At 43.0% G+C, this 17,708-nt stretch overlaps 1 protein-coding gene across 4 annotated transcripts in view; it reads left to right on the top strand.

Moving 5' to 3' along the window:
- PAMR1 (peptidase domain containing associated with muscle regeneration 1) overlaps window positions 1-17,708 on the top strand; it is a 64,493-nt gene that overhangs the window by 26,068 nt on the left and 20,717 nt on the right. For all 4 annotated transcript variants that reach the window (XM_034769685.1, XM_034769684.1, XM_034769687.1 and 1 more), the window contains exons 5-6: window positions 1,014-1,231; window positions 6,413-6,520. In XM_034769685.1, the coding sequence (XP_034625576.1) occupies window positions 1,014-1,231; window positions 6,413-6,520 (326 nt within the window). The remainder of the gene's footprint in view (window positions 1-1,013; window positions 1,232-6,412; window positions 6,521-17,708) is intronic.

Here is a 17,708-nt window from a genome sequence, read left to right on the forward strand (position 1 = left end):
TATTGAGTGAAGACAAGTGAGTGTGTATTAATGTTAGTCTGATGGGAGGGGATAGAAGGGCATCAGCCATTTCACATAACATAGGCTTCCTTACTCTCTGAAGCCACTGAGTTCCCAGAAGAGGACAGTCAGGGGAAATCAACTGTAGACTGTAGGAGTATGCTGAGCATCCAAAATGATTGTGCATTTTTCCCTTCTCTTCAGTTAGAAAATGTCAAACTGCCAGAGCATTCAGTCCACCTTTGAAGAGGTAGCATGATAGACTCGGTCTGATCCATTATATCCCTTAAATAAACATGGTCTACAGAGTTGAGAGTTTTCAGGGAGAATGGGAAGATTAAAAGTTACATTTTAAAAATATTCTACTGAGCGGTTAGTGGTATAGTGTTCTCTCAGGCACAGAGCTTGGAATCCTTACCCTGGACAGTGATGTAGAGCACAGCACCTCAGGCAATTGCTTATTCTCTAAAGGCTTTTTTTTATTAGCTCTCTTTGTCTGTTTTTCATTCATATTCAGTTTGAATATTTTGGCTTTGTGCTCTGCTAGCAGCAGCATGTTATACTGTTAACTAGTGAGAGCCTTGCTCCATGGCTGATACAAGAGGATAGATAGCGTTTACTGTAAAAGCCTCCAGATATTACCCTCTCCTTTCTGCATTAACCCTGTCCCTTCCCCCTTACACAAAGGGTGTAAGTACTGGCTATTGACAATCAGTTCCTGTTTTATCTTCTGATCTGAAATAAATTGTGTTTTCTTTTTGTTCCCATTCTCTCTCTTTCTATCTTATTTCTAAGGGACCTATCATCATAGTTTCTAAATGCAGAACACAACAATTTAAGTAACAGTAATAAAGTCCAAAATAGAGTTTAGTTCTCTGCCCCTCCAGGGTATCCAGCTGTTATCCTCTCCTTTAGATGGATGCTGTAGGGGGGCAGTAGCCTCTGAACTGAATTAGAAATACAGTCCAGCCAGGTGAGAGTGACAGTCTGATTTTGATGTCCTTCTGCCTCAGGTTTGCCATGCTGAGCCTGGAGTTTGACTACATGTGCCAGTATGATTATGTGGAGATCCGGGATGGGGACAATATAGATAGCAGGATAATTAAGCGTTTCTGTGGCAATGACAGGCCGCCTCCAATCCGAAGCACTGGGACCTCACTCCATGTTCTCTTCCAGTCTGATGGATCCAAGAACTTTGATGGGTTTCATGCTATCTTTGAAGAAATTACAGGTAAAGGAATCAAAAAAAGCACACGGCACTTTATTCTCATTAATTCAGTCTCACTAATCTTTCTTGCTGTTCTGCTTCATTAAAAACTTTCATGCTGTGTTGCCAACAGCAGTTTATACAGATAGGTATAGTGAAGGTACAAAGTCAACATATGGCTTGCTAAAATGAAGCTCTTCTAAAGTAGACCCCAGCCCCATTATTTGTGCAAAGACTCAACTGATTGAAACAGTTTAGGGCTGAAGTTTCATGGGTTTGTGATGTTTCTTTTTGCACCAAAGAACTGGAAATGAGTGATGAGATGGAAATTTTGTGCACAACTCCTTGCAGTCAGGGAGTTGCTTGAAGTAGTATGTGGAAGCAGAGTAAGCAGTTTAAAATGGTAGAAACCTGTTGCATTTCTGGTGTATTGACCATGTGAAAATGCTTTAATTATTTCTGCTGCTTCACATTTCAGATCAGTAGGGCTTTTTTTTTTTTTTTAAATTGTTTGTACAGGGAAGATGCAGAAAGCTCTTCCCATATAAAAAGCAAACAAAAACATTTCTCTCTCTCCTTCAGTGAATAATGTGATGTGCTAAATGTTTTTAATGAAAGAAGTTGAGTTCCAAAATCCCAATCTATTTATTAAACGCATTAAGCCTGAGTCTGATCTCATTTACATAGGGGTAGCACCTTCCCCTCTGCATTACTCCCTGTCCTTTCTGCCTGCCTGCAAAGGAACACTGGGAATGCGAATAGCTCTGTTTTGCCTTCTGATCTGAAGGCAGCTACATGCCTTGTGTCTTCCTTGTATGGGGCAAGTCTATAAAACCTGTCCATAGAGTTCTTATCAGAGGAGGCCAACCAGTGTGTGCTGGTTTGCCATAGGAAAATCCTACAGGATCTATAACAGCTAACATTAGGATTTCCCAATCCCTCCCTGAAGTAAGACATATGAGACCCCAGACACACATCAGTGTCCCAGATTTAATGGGATCACATGAGCTGTAAATCTAGTTCAAGAAGTTCAATTAGTTCATGTAATCTTTGCAGCTAAAGCACATCTGAGCTCCAAACCTATTGGGGTTCAGCTGTTACTAATAACCCAGGGTGCAGTTAACAATCTGAAATGTGCACACACACAGGACAAATGGCTGCCCCACTTCTGCATTTACTGAACCCACTTGTCTACTTGCTGGTCCCTATAATACAATCATAATCACAGCAGGAACAGTTAGACAATGAGAGCTAGCACTGTGCTAATGAAAGGGCTGATGGAAAGCAAAAGTTGCCTCCACCAAATGAAACCTGGTGTGGGGTATGTTGCATAAGGCTGCCTACACTCCTAGGCCTAACATTTTTGATATGGAGTAGGATGAATTGATTCCATTTTCTCTGCTCAGCATGTACCTCTTAGTATTCTAGCACTGTTCTGCACTTTATTTCCACCCCATTATTAATGGTATTTATTTGAGACTGGGTGGCTGCAAGCATGGTAATCCATGCAGAGCATGATGCAAAGGGGTGAGAGTTTGTCAGGAGGCCTCATTGTGCACTTTATTATGACTCTGTCCTGGCCTGATGAGTAACTGAAGTGAAAAGCTTTTGAAGCTCTCACTATGTCTCTTTATGTGAAGTGTTAACCTGGCCAGCAATACTGTTCAGGGGAAGAATACAATGTACGGGGGAGGGGAAGGGGGAGGGAAGGAGGGAGGGAGCTGAGGGACTGAAAACTCTGGCAGCATGCAGCAAGCTTCAGCATTCAGTCTTCTGAAATCCTTCTCAATGCAAAGCCCCAGGGGGTAGCTGACATCCATGTAATAGGCTGAACAGGGCTCACTAGGTCAATCACCTGCATGATTGTTGAGAACAGGATCAGGTAAACACACTCCAAGGCTGAGCAATGGCCCAAAGGGATACTATGGTATCCGTTGTAGCTTACTGGACTGAAGAAGATAGGAAATGTGGCTCATGCAGTGAGAGCGGAGTTTTTTTATTTACATGTGTCCACCTTTGTAGGGCACTTTGTACTTGGGTCCCCTTTATTCTGGGGACCCTATGTGGGATAGATTTTGCAGAAGTCGGCTCAGAAGTCATGTTCTTCGTGAAACGATGATACTGATTGAACATGGGGAAGTATCGAGTCCAAATGGTCAGAGGAATTTAAATGCAAAATAATCTGCAAAAAGTATGTCCCTAGAGGAAAGACCAGTGGACAGCTAGTTAATAAAAGACACAGCTTAATCAGCTGAACGGCCTGTACTGGAAGCAGGTGTTAACCACCCGAGTGCAGCAACAAACACTGTGTCAGGGATAAAGGGTAATCCAGTCTTTGGTGAGTGGCCAGAAGTGACTAAACTGACCTTAGATGTGAAAGACAGGAGGAGGGAGGAAGATTGAAATAAAGTGAGCGGGATAATTCCCTCTGCTCCTGTGTGTGGTTGTCCTTCTTTAATAATCCCCTTGTGGAAGGTGAGGGATTCCCAGCTGATTTGCTGGCAACTATTACTCGTGAAACATTATAAATGTCAATACGAAATCCCATAAGTAGGGAGAGGAGCTAACTTCTCTTCATATTTATAATAGAGACAAGCTGGGTGGGCTTGATAGAATGTATGTCCACGGAAATAGAAAGGTTCTGGGAATATCCTAGTTATGTGAGTTTATTGGATAAGTTCTATTGAAACAAAATGTAGCTGGAAAGTGGAAGACTTTTTTTTTCCTTGCAAAAACTATTGTGAAAAAAATGTTTTCCAACCATCTCTCCTAACTAGTTATAGATAGTTACATGATACCCATCACATTGGAGAGATAGGGCCAAATCTTAGTCCACCAGAGAAAAACTCCCATTGAGTCCAATGAGATTCAAATTTGGTCCACAGGTCTGTTTGTATGACAGGCCTAGTAGATGCTGTCTTAATGGTTTTCATATGCAGCCAGGAAGGAGTTACAATTCCTCAGGTGAAACCAGAACACAAAAGTGGAGCAAAAATTGGATGTGTGGGTGTTCTGGTGCATTCTGTGTTTTAGATTTTTAAAGGGCACAGTGAACTATGACAGATTAGAAATAATGCTGGATCTGGCTTAATGAGAATCACGACAGTCACCCGTAGCCACTGGGGTCAGTGGATACTGATCCCTGCCATGTGACATGGGACAGGAACTTTTGTAACCTTGTTCCATGTCATATGACTGAAGCCAGGCCATAAAGACTCATTTTTATCAGCTCTTCTGTGTGTCACACCTCCATCATCATAACCTGTATCCATGCTCATTCATTTGACACAAGTGGCTCCACAGAATAAACTGGCAGACAAATAATGGCTTGTGCTATCAAGACAGAAGTGATAAATAAATGTACCATTGGTCCCACTGCATTGACTTCAACTGACAGGAAGATATGCCTTGTCGGTTGCAAAATATCAGTGCTTCCCCGGCTCTTCAGCCTCTTCTCTCTCTTTTTTTTTTCCAAATGCATTTTAGAACAGCAGGAAAGAACAAAACGATCATTTGTAAGCTTTTCAGGAATTTGTTCTCCTCCTCAATCACACTTTGAATACTCCCCCCCCATCTTCATATCCAAGTCTTTAAAGAGACTGTGCAAGGTTTTAGCAGTGGCTTTCACAGGCCAACCTAAATACAAATAGCTTTACATCTGCACATGAAATCTTGTCGGAAATCTGGTTTTGATGTTATGAGTGGAGTTCTGTTTCTCTTTCACCAGCTGGGCCAGAGAGACTTGAAAAGCCTGTTTCAATAAAAAACTTTGCAAAAGAATCAGCTGATTTGACATGTGCCATTCTGGGTTTCATCACATTGAGAGTTTGAATATATTAGTGCCATCTCTGAAACTGATTGTTCTGGTTGAGATTGTGGTCTAAGGGGGCAGCTAGAGCGCTACCGACCCTGCTTTGCTCCATCAGTGATGTTTAGTGGTAGAGTTCATTCCTCCCTTGTGTTAAAGTGGTAATTGGTGTATTGTTGATAGACAGCTGTGATCTAAGTGAATTAGAATTTACTCTTTTTATACTTTTGTAGCAATGATGGACTAGAAGTTCAACAAATAAAGTTATGAGGAACCTTTAGAAAGTCCCCTAAAAGAGCATTTTTATGGCAAATTGGGGTGAACTCTTCAATTTGGATCTAGATGTGAACTTTACAGCTCTGGCCTAACTTGGTATGATGGATCTGAACCAGAACATCAGATTCAAAACTTCGCAGACTTTGGAGATGTTCCTATTTGAATCTGGATCTAAATTTTATGATTTGGGCACTAGTTTCTACCTGATAAGACCTGAGTTCAGGTTGATTTTCTTCTGAAACAGTTGAGAACTACACTACTGCTTGAAGTAGTGCTTGTGTTACATTCCATTAGGATTTTCCTCTGCTATAATAGAGGAAATACAGAACCCTGAGGGCCTAAACTCAGTTCTCTGCAGATAAGTGGAAGAGGAACTGACTTTAAGCAGTTTGTTTTAAAATGTATTTATTTGTAGCTTTAAAGGTGCATTTTTAAAAAGGGAGAGCAGGCATGGTGCCCATACGTGTGTGCAGCACAGTGGCTTTTGCTTTTGTTAGTAAGCCTGGTGCATATGCAAATAATTAGCTATGCATGTGGATACCCATTTATGCTTAAAATTTCTGATCTCTTTATGCCACTTCACTAATTGCTCCTGGGTAATTGTGCCAGGAGGCATCCCAATCGGCTGGTTCCCAACCTGCTTCCTTTGCCAGTTCAAGGTCATCAGAATCCTGATTTAAAAGCTCATAATAGGGGTCAAGAGGACACAGGAACATCAATCATTGCATTTGCATCCAGGACCCAAGATGACAGCTAGATTCCTTTAGGGCAATACTGCTCACAAAGCCCAGGATGAAGTATGTAAGAGATAGAGATAATGTGACCCCTCAGGTGAACCCACTGTAACCCGAAAGCAGTGATAGAAAGATGGGGGACCCAATGGAAGAAGAAAAAGGAAAAACAACCACCAATAAAAGGTTTCACATCCTGAGATCTTCCTTCTAGCAGGGAAGGAAGAAGATTGGAGGGCTCCTTGAATCTACTGAGTACTTCACCCTACATATCTAATTTACCTGGGAGGCCTTTAGAAACTACTGTGATGAGTTCTATAGAAAACCGTAGCTAGCTGGGTAGATAAGAACCTTATGAAAGACTGAATATTCTTGCCTCTTCTTTTGCAGCTTGTTCTTCATCTCCATGTTATCATGATGGAACATGTATTCTTGATAAAGTTGGTGCCTACAGATGTGCTTGTCTGGCAGGCTATACCGGGAATCACTGTGAAAGCTGTGAGTACAGCCATTGTGTGTGTGTGTTTGTGTGTGATCAAATGCTGTCGTGAACTTAGCCAATTGGTAACTGTTTATATATTTATTTATGTGTAGGTTGATTATAGTAATGGAGGATATAGTGAGCTCCCCATAGCTCCATTAAAGGCATAGCACCTGCTTTCTATTAGGATTGCCATTGAAGACTGCAAGGATTTTATATGCATCATATAAAGAGAGTATTTGGAAAGTTTGTGTTGGAAAAAACCGTACATGGGGAGACTTATAAAGGAGCATACTTACTATGAGAGATGTGTATCCAAGCAGCCATTTTCCATCCTATGGGCAGGGTTCCTCTCTTCTACCACCAGCCATTTCAGTAGTGCCCCAGATGCTATTGCTTTAGCAAATGGCAACCTTTTGGGCAGAGATATTCTGCCTGTCCTTACAGGCAACAATAAGGTGGAGCAATAGCAGTCATCACTGACACAGGGATTAGTTGCAGGGCAGATCAAACAAATGGTAGCTTCTGATCCTGTACAGGTGGATGGTCCCAGTTCTGGCTCTTTATTCAAATGGGGGAGCTTTTGTTTCTACCATGCCAAGCGCGTGGTAAAATATCTGGATTCAGGTGAGATCAAGCCATTTTTATCCTGGATGCCTGAGTAAATTATTTTGCCTAATGAAGAATTTAAGGCTGAGGAGGAATAAGAACTGTGCAAGATAACGGCTGTGTCAACTGCATCAGCAATATCTCAGGTCATTAGGCCAGGTGGAATTCCAAGTACACCTCTACCCCGATATAACGCTTCCACGGGAGCCAAAAAAAATCGTACTGCATTATAGGTGAAACCACGTTATATTGAACTTGCTTGATCCGCCGGATTGCGCAGCCACCCCTCCCTGGAGCGCTGCTTTACCGCTTTATATCTGAATTCATGTTATATCGGGTCATGTTATATTGGGGTAGAGGTGTATTTGACTCATGATTGAACTCTGGGGGTATCTGGCTTATGATTGAAACAGTTTACAATGGTAGTGCTGAAAACTACTCCAAATGAAAGCCCACTATGCCATATTTGCCCATCAAGATTTTCATTTTATGGCTGTGTAAGCCATTATAAACCTGTCCTTATGTGATTTCACATCTTTGCTCATGATGAAGATTTCATAAAATTCCTCAGGGCCAAGTTCATCCCCTGGTGTAGCAACCTGAGTGGAGTTGCATCGCTGCAATGGCTTTAGCCCCTTATGTCCCTGGCTGTAAGTGGAGGTGAAGGACAGTAAGATTTTTACAGTTCCATAACTATTTCATTCATATGACTAGCTTCATCTCATCAAACACCAGAGTCAGAGGCAAGAAAGTGAAACTGACTATACGTAAACATGGTATTAACTTGTCTAGTTTCACAGGGCAATACACAGAGCAAACAGAATAAATGGTGGCAAAAACAGAGATACAAACATCCATTTTGGTTTTAGAAATCCAAGTGGTGCTTAGTAATAGGGTTCAGGGAAGAAGCAATTTAAAATACTTTTATAAAATGATTTTTAACTTGACATGACTCCTTTAATTTGATTTAAGAAGGAACAGTACCATTGGATGAAATACTGGGGATTTTATGATGTCTGATGCAGCATGTGGTCCTTTGGCTTCTGTGGAAGAACATTTTTACAGCACACACCTCACACCCTTTCTGTCAAATACAGAAGGCTTGATATTTTTTCCCATGCATGAATTCCAAACATCTGAGTGGGAAAGCATCATGATAAAGTCTCTGTTCAAACTGGCTTCTGAGGAACATTTTTAAAGATCTTTCCTTTATTGTTGCCAAATTGTATCCTAAACTTTGCCAAGAAAGTACATGGGGGAAAAAAGCAGAAAATCAAGTTTGATTATATTTTTCAGAGCAAAGGGACAAACTGAAAAAATATCCATGGCAGTAATACTTTAAAAATGGAGTCAAGTAGTTTCCTAACAGAGTTGTAGTTCCAAGAATTACATGGAGATCGAATCATGCAATGTAGCTTTTCACCAACCAGATCCTGCAAATATGGAGCTGAGGGGGAAGTGTAGGCCAGCTTTAGTTTTACATAGGACATTTAAAGTGAGGTCACCTTTTGAGGTCACCAGAATTGAATAAGCAGTTCTGGAAACCTTGGGTCTGAGTCCCCTTCCAATTTTATTGGAGTAAATGGGCAGTAATCCTGCTGAAGTCAATGGATTTATCTCAGTGTAAAATGGGTATAAGTGAGAGGAAGATTAGTGCCTTTGAATATTAAATTGATGTAACAAAATTAAATTGATGTAACAAAATTTGCAATAGAAGGCAGCCTTGCAAAGATTTTCATGGGGAACAGTTAGAGAAACTAGACCTGCATTCTCTCGAGGAATAGAGACGGAGGGAGCATCTCCGTGAGGCACAGTGAAAGCCATGTAAATGGGACTGAGACAGATTCAGCAGAAGTTAGAATTGTAAAAGGTATATAGTACTGGATCATCTAGACTCTGACCATGCCAATGCAGAATTATTCCGTGTCAAGTCTAGTTTTAAATGCGCTAATATAGAGGGTCATTCCAGACAATAAGGAGAGCTGCTTTAATGGTACAAACTTCATTGAACCATTTTTTTCCTCTAAACTAAATTCTGTCACTGTGATGACATGGCCACCATGTTCAAGCTGCTTCACTGGGACAATATTCAGCCTAATTATTCTGTCAGTTACAATTTGAGATATTAATAAAGTGATTAAAGGCCACAGCTCAGGCTCTCTTCTATCTCATACAGTGGCAGCCAGGAAATTGTCTTATCATTTACAATTAGAGGTATTAATATGGTGGTTTAAAGGCTTCAGCTGAGGGAACTGAGTTGAGGACACATGTTAAAACATCTGATAATGATTCAGTCAAGCATGTTTAAATGGACAAAAAGTGGGTGAGATATTATCTTTTATTGGACCAGCTTCTGTTAGTGAGAGAGACAAGCTTTCGAGCTGACACAGAGCTCTTCTTCAGGTCTATCTAATATCCTGGGATTAACATGACTACAACAAAACTGCATACAAAATGCATGAGAAACTACTAATTGAGACAATTCTGATTCCTCTGTGATGACCCTATTAAAAAGTATCTATCACATGACCTTAAATAACAAAATGCCAATCAGTGGAGCAGTTTAAGTAAGAGTTTCATTACTTTCCCCCCATAAATACAAAAAACACCACTCCCAGAGTCTGCCTACCTTTAAGAATGTTGTTATGATAATCAAGTAAATAGAGAAACCTAACATTACATTAACAATACTTTTTGCCTCATTCTGTCCTCACACTGAGTTCATTGCAACTCCATTGACCTCAACAGAGTTAGCTGTGATTTACACTGGTATAGGTGAAATCAGAATCAAGCTTTTTGTTTGTGCATGTGCATGTGTGTGTGTCTCTCTCTCTTTCAGTAATCATGCGGTCACAGACATTAGAGACAGCAAAGATCTGATCATCTTGTTCATTTCTCTCTTCTCTGGGTTGTTTCCTGCGATAGCCAGGGACAGAATAGTAATAAATCCTTGAGAGAGATAAATTGAAGCAACGGTAAACTGTGTAGAGGTCTGATCCTGTTGCTTCATGCACGGAACTGCCACTCAGAGTCATCATGTTGCTGATGTTTTACAAAGTGATGGATTGTTCTGCAATTGCAGACAGAATTGGTGGAGTCTTTTGAGGACAAACTGTAGAAAGATGGCAGCGCTACTTGAGAGCAACGAGTGAGGTGCTCCCTCCCCCACTCTTTCCGTCCCAGGACTGAGCGTTCTGACTCAGTAGCCCTCCCAGGGTTCACTGGCCCCACAAGCAAGGGACTCTGACCTCTTTCTGCTCTGAAATTTCCTGTTACCTTTGTTTAAAACAAAACCAAGCAAACTTGAGTTCTTGAGCAAATGCAGGGATCTGAGACTGAATGGGGAATTCATTGCTCAGATCCGATTTCCATTTTTCTTCTGTTTCTCAGTCCTGTTTGCCAGGAGCAAGAGATTTGTTCTACATCCTAATGAAGGGCACAGCCAACAGACTCAGCTGTAGCATGCTGTTTCCTCACTACTACTAGAGTTTTCCTTAGCAGTTTTGAGTGGGCCTATGAAAAATTGTTTCAGGCCCCTCCCCACTGCAACTATAATTGATCCCCATCCACTATCATCAGACAAATTAATACGCACAGGCCTGGCTTGAGGATTTGGAGAGGGACAGTAAAGAAAATCATTGAGATTCCCTCATACTTAACTGACTTGTTGTATATAAAAAGGGGAGGAAACTTTATCCTCCGTCCCCCAGCCTCCTGTTGTCAGAGAAGTGGAGCCCAGCTGTCTGTGCTGGGTTTGTGTGGAGGTTATACAAGTCAGCATTTCAATCCTGTGTTTCAAGGGACAAATCTCTAGATAAGGCCAGGATTGAGGGCTTTTTACTGATAGACGATAGGTGTCCACATTTTCAAACTGGACTCCTTATGTGATCAATGCAAATCATCATTGTAACTCAGTACCTCCAAAGGGAGCCACTGCTGTTTTTTCAATTAGCAGGTGCATTATCCTACTGCATGTGCATCATAAGGCCAAGTACATGCCTCATGGTTGTACTTTGGTAGTTCAATGGTAATAAAATGCCTCTGATTCATGGGAAGCCACTATCAACCCTTAGGCTCAGCTCTGAGACAGCCAGGGGCAGTACGCAGCTGTGCCACGCCAGGAGGAGGAGCCCTGAAAAAGAAGGTGACTCTTCAGTCACAATTACTTCCCTGCTCCCTGCACCCATTTCTCCAAGTAGGAAATAATTTACTACAGGTTTTTAATGTGGGTGCAGCTTGCTTCTTCCCTTGCATCAGCTCAGCTCTGCTAGTTGATGCATTGGGGAGGTGAAACCAAGACTCCACCCACTGCCCATCCTCTGTCCTTGCTCACCTGTTTGGGATGAGGACTAGCAAGAATACAAGCCCTGCTCCCTCCCACACAGATAGACTTGGAGGTGTAATAAAGTAAGTGCTAATGGGCTTGTCTTCATTGCACAGTTAACTTGAGTCCCATCCACACACAAAAACACTTCACTTGAATGTGACCGTGCTTTTAAATTAGTTTGGCTGGCCTGTCTGGAGGTATAGGCTAAAACTTGAATTAGCAAAACTCATGTGCTTTTAATATGACCTCTCTGTATGTGGGCACAGGCGTGGGCACAGGCACTGACTTTCCATTGTAATGGGGGGGCTCGACCCCCGGCTTTGCCCCAGGTCCCACTCCACCCCTACCCCACCTCTTCCCACCCCCCCCTCACCTCTTCCCGCCCCGTTCCGCTCCCTCCTCTGAGCACGCCGCATCCTTGCTCCCCCCCCCACCCCCCAGCCTCCTACATGCCATGGAAGGGCGGGCAGGGGGAAGCGCTGATTGGCGGGGCCTGCTGGCAGGCAGGAGGCACTGGAGGAAGGGAGAGGTGCTGATAATGGGACTGCCAGTGGGTGCTCAGCACCCACCATTTTCACAGAGTTGGCACCTATGGACACAGGCTAGGTCCACTGGAGTGCCTGTAGTCCTCCAGTTCCTTCCTATGTGCCCAGAAAGGACAAACAAGTTCACCCACAATTCACTGGGGTGGTGGAGGGGAACAATTCATAGAGCATCTTAGTTTACTGCATCACAAGAACCATGGGATGTGCTCCAAAAAGTCTTAGTGCTACACACAAGTGAGTGCAGTGACAGTGTGGACACAGCAGCTCAATGTTATTGCACACTGTGGGGTCTCCCATTTGAGCTAGGGTAACTTGAGAAGAGTAACTCAACTTGGGTTATTTACTCTTAATTGCAGTGAAGACATACCCAATGTGACTACACAGGCAGGTCTTACTGCTCTGTACATCTCTTCATAGCTACTTAGGATGGGGTCTCAATGCAATTCTATGGTAATACCATAGGCCTTAGTGATGTGGCTAGTATTTCTCAACATTTTGGGAGAAGACCAGTTATGATGGAATAAGGCCCCTTTCCATCATCTTTCTTCTATTGTACTTATCGAACCTCTTATTGGCTTTTATGCCCCTTGCTAGGTATAACTCATTTTGTGTGCCTTAGCCTTTCTGATTTTGTCCCCCCATGCTTGTGTATCTACCATAAAGGACACTGCTTACCTCACTATGCTACTGTTGAGGAGATAGATATGTTTAAGAGGTAGGCATAGAGTTGCTTAGACTACAGAAAACATGCATCCAGAATACTATCATGAAAACCCCATTTTCCTTGATAGTAATGGCTGTAAGGAGAGAGATTTGGTTTTGGGGTTGGAGAAACAGCATGGTGCAGAGGACAGAAATACAGTCTGAGTCTCAGCTCTGACACGGACTCACTGTATGGCCTGGGACAAGTCATGCAATAGTTTTTCCATCAGTGAGAAGATGTTGATAACCTTTGGCTGCCTGGTGGCAGTGGTGGGAGGAGTCATCAACTTATGTAGTTGCAGTGCTTTGAAATTGTAATGGGCTAAGTATTGTTACTGGGAAACAGGTGATGTTTCGAGCAAGCCTGAAGGAAGCAGCACCATTTTTAAATTGTTTCTCCTGGTCCTGTCACCGATTGTTTTTCAATGCCCATTTGACATCCAGCAGGATTAGACCAGATGGAGGTAAAAATGCCTGAGCCCTGTCTATAGCATAGACTCCAGCACTGCTACCACTGGGGACAGTTAGAGCTCTCAGTTCTCCTAGTTTTCGCTTCATTAGGAAAAGATGTACAGTATATTTTAAACTGATTTTAAGGTACCTTGTGGTACAACAGTAGGGGGAGCCTGGGGTTTACTTCAACCTGCTAACCCATGTTAAAACTACAACTTTCTTGTCTTCACTAGAATTTTACCTTGTGCTGGTTACCATGTGTTACCTTTTTCCTAGTGAAGACAAGACCTTTCTGTGAGAGCAGTTCAATCTCTGGCCCAGATTCTATCCTGCATTTTATAGAAGGCACAGCTCAAGGGCATGGGTAAAGGTAGTTTTCACCATCTTTGCACTTTCTGAAGTCTGGGCTAACACAGTCCCCCTTATAAAGCTAATTTATGTCAACTTTTCACAGAGACCTTCAGCCAGAATAGTTGAAGCACAGAACACTCTAGCCACACCCACTCCCATCTCCAACACACCTGGGCCTACCACTATCATGCCCTATGCTAGTGGCTGTAAGGAGGGTTGGCATAAAGTCATTACACTAGATCTATGATCAGGAGAATACCTAGTTGGGGTGTCCTGGTTGCTTTCGGCTCCTTTATGCCACAGGACAAGTGCAAAGGAGCCAAAATGTAGCCAAGAATTTGGGACTCTACTGTCATTTACTCCTTGCTCTCTCTGGAGACTGCCAGTGTGGCTGCTAATTAATACAATTCATAGCTCTTCGGGTACAAATGCACAAACTGAAGTTTGTGGTAGTCTGAGAATCACATTGAACACTTTCCTGGTATGCTGAAGTACTAAGTGTTTCCCTCTGCCTTTCTTCAACGGTTCTTCTCAGAGATTTTGCTACTCTGGGATTCAACCATCTGTGAAGCTGACTGCCCTATGTGCTCCTGTCTGCTACACAGTGGCAGTTCTTCACTGCCTTGCACCTTATGGAACCACTGACCTCTGTGCTAAGTGGATATAAAACACTACCAAATCGGAATGGTAGCATTGTACACCCACTTTGCAGAGGTGTGAATGATGACATAAGCTACAAGGCAGTGGGTAATCACACTCACTTCTTGTTCTCTTTCGGGCTGCCCCCATGCTCCTCCTTGTTTTGTTCACATGCTCAGCAACTGTTTTTTTCAGCCAATCAAAGTACCTTGCTTAGCTGCTTAGCATTCTCCAGCAGGGTGTTGTCTCTGCATTTTATTTCATTCAGCTCTCTTCCTCCCAATACCCTCATACCATCACTTGGTAGTTTTGATCTCATTTTCTTAAACAGGCAAACAGCACAGACCATCATAAGTCTCTTGTTTCTCTTATGCATTCAAGGGCTGAACAGGCCTTTCTGTAGCCCAAACTAACACAGGTCTAGATCATTAAGATGGTATTTTTCTATTTGATCATTATTTTTGTTACATTTAAGACACGTATACAAATATTTTCTTGAAGCATCTGGTTTTTCCTTGCAGGTCACCCATCCAAGTGCTGACCAGGCTTGTCCCTTCTTAATTTGGGCTCTGACAAGTGGAATGGCTTTGGGCCAATTTCATAATTGGATGTAGTGATGAGAATATCATCTTTTATACTACTGTGGTTTTCTTTTTCAGCTGCATGACGGTTGCATTCTCTGCGGTGTGAGAATGTAACATTTACAAAGGGACATATTTTGTAATTTGTTCTATGTATTAATTCTCAATGTGCATAGAGAAGGTGAATGGTGGGGATCATTAGGATTTCAGTTAGCTCAGCATCCTATGAACAAATAGGTCCAATTGTATAATTAAATAGGCCATCTGAATACCGGAAAGGTTGTAACCAGAGACACAGTTTTCTAAGGACTAAGAACAATGCTGATAAAGATCAAGTGGCTAATTGTAAGCAGCAGTCTCCAAATTGCCTCCCGATGAATAAATCACAGTGGGTGACCAAAGCATATTTTCACATGGATACTCTCTCATTCACAGAAGCAGGGAGATGGAAAACATCAGGGGTGTGCTCCAATTGGCTGGAAGAGAATGAAAAGATTTTGGTTTCAGTAGGGATTACATCATAGATTTGTCTAATTATTCCTAGCTGGTGGAACTGTTGCAGAAAAGAAAATTACTTGTGAAGAGGCACAGAGAGCAGGACTGGAAATCCACTGGGTAGAATACCTGTGGATTGATGATCAACTGTTATGATTTCCTTTGGGCTTCATATGAGGAATGATAATTCTTAATGTTTATACAGAGCTTTTTAGCTTCAAAGAAATGTTATAGATGGGTAAACTGAGACTGAAAGGGTTAAGGAACCAATCTAGTTCCCTTCGCCTCTCCCCCCACTTCTGCAGATAATGGGAGTACTGATCACACAGGGTGGAGTTGGACACTGGGAGGTTGCTAGAGTGTGTGCACCCAATGGATTCTGAACAGTCTCTCTCTGTTGGACCTTTGTCTGCACTGAGGTGCTGGGCCTGAGATAGAAGGGAAATGAGGGTAGAGACAGTTGATCCATAACCGTTATTGGTTCGCATTTCTCCAACACAGTCAAAAGTGGAAGCTACAGAAACCTGTTGACCACATGATCATCTGCAGAGGTTCTTTGCAGTCTTGTAGGAAAGGAGTCTTCTGGGGAGTTCCCCAGTGCTTGGCCTTGAAGTGGAGGACAGGATTTGCCACTTAGGGTATGTCTACTCTGCACCTGGGAGCATGCTTCCCAGTGTGGGTGGACAGACACATGCTAGCTAAAGAACCCCCTGGATATGTACTAAGGTGGTTAGCCCAAGCCATCATCTCTTTAGCCCTCCGCTACACTGTTATTTTTCATATGCTAGCTCAAGCAGAGCTAGCACATGTCTGTCTACTCATTTTGGGAAGCACATTTCCAGCTTCAGTGTAGACATACCCTGAATTAATTGGCCGAGGCCTCTGAAAGTGACTGTGCTGGAGCTGAGGTTAGGATTCAGGAATCACCAACCTCTCTCACCATGAATGTAGATACAGTGGATTCTGCTTGATAGCAACCTGGATATTGACAACTTCTGGCTAATAGCAGCATTTAGCTGGGAATCAATACTGTCCCATTGACTTTAATGTTAGTGGGATTTCAATATTGGCAACAGCATGCCACTTATTAACAAAATTTTTTGGAAGAAACGCCCCAGCTGCAGACAGGTTTGCGGGGCTGCAACCCGGGAAGGAAGCAGTGAGACAGAGAGGTTCAGTGCAGCCCCACAGGCACCCAGTGCCCCCTTTCCCCATAGAAAGCCCTAGCGTCTGGGCTGCAGCACCTCTCCCCACTGCTGCGTTGCCCAGAGGCTGGTTTGCAAGACTGCAGCCAGGGAAGGCACGTCCCAGCACTTCCTTCCCTGTCTGGAGCCTCGCAAACCTGCCTTCCAGATAACAGCAACATTTTGCTGGCAACTGAGGGGTTACTAGTAACTGGAACATACTGTACTATGGTGACAGGCACTATATAGCTAGAGGATTTTGGCTGGTATTCATGTGGCAATAATAGTTCAGTAGCAGAGTTCCCTAGTTCTTGGAGATTCGGTCATACAGCTTATTATAAAAAGTGCCACAGTTAACATGAATATTTTTCTAAGAATAGATCCGCCCTGCCTCGCAGCTTCTGTACAGAATGACAGGAGGTCTGCTGCAGTATTTATATCTAGGGTTGGCAGAATTCAATTTCTTTTTTTTTATAATTTCGCTGAATAATATCAATGTCTATTTTTAAACTTTTTTTAAAAATCAAATTAAACTTTCACGTTTGGGGAATCTTATGGTGGGGGGGCTACAATAATGATTTATTGACAGTAGAACTAGAGATTCAAAAAGTTAAAGCTTTATAACTAATGAAACACAAATTATCAACAGCCTATGTCAAAATATGCAAAGTAAATAGCCTTAAGTCAATTGCTAACCATTTCTCAAGGTCATTTTTCTTATTTTGCCTATCTGTAAATTTAGATAACTATTGATGGAAACATTTTTTGCATAGGTTTGTGTGCATACGGTGAAATCTTTCATTGTTGTATGCAGTGATGTATCCATGTAGTGTCCCAGGATATTAGAGAGACAATGTGGGTGAGTGTAAAGGTGCGGGATCACCCCTGCGGCGCCTCCTGCTGGTTGTCTCAGTGAATTAGCCCTCCAGCCATCAGAGCGCCCTCTGCAGGGCCGATGTCCCACTTGTAGCTGGCCCCGTGTCCCTCCCAGACCCCGGTGCCCCTTTACCCTGGGGCTGCCCCCTGGCAATACCCCCACCAGTCTCTATGGGTGTCTCCTCTCTAGGAAACCCCCAACCCTCTAATCCTCACCTTGTCTCAGTCTGGGCTACTGCCAGTCATCACCAAGCCCCCGCTCCCTGGGGCAGACTGCAGTGTAAAAGCCACTCATCATAGGCAAGGGGGTTCAGACCTGCTGCCTTCCTCTGCCTCCCAGTATCTCTATGGGCCTTGGACCAGGCCCTGCAGCCTGGGGGGTTGCCAGTCTGGAGCTCCCCTGCTCCTCTGGGTCTCCCCAGCCCTGCTTCACTCCCAGTACC

The sequence above is a fragment of the Trachemys scripta genome, chromosome 4, assembly GCF_013100865.1.
Source record: "Trachemys scripta elegans isolate TJP31775 chromosome 4, CAS_Tse_1.0, whole genome shotgun sequence".
NCBI lineage: Eukaryota > Metazoa > Chordata > Testudines > Emydidae > Trachemys > Trachemys scripta.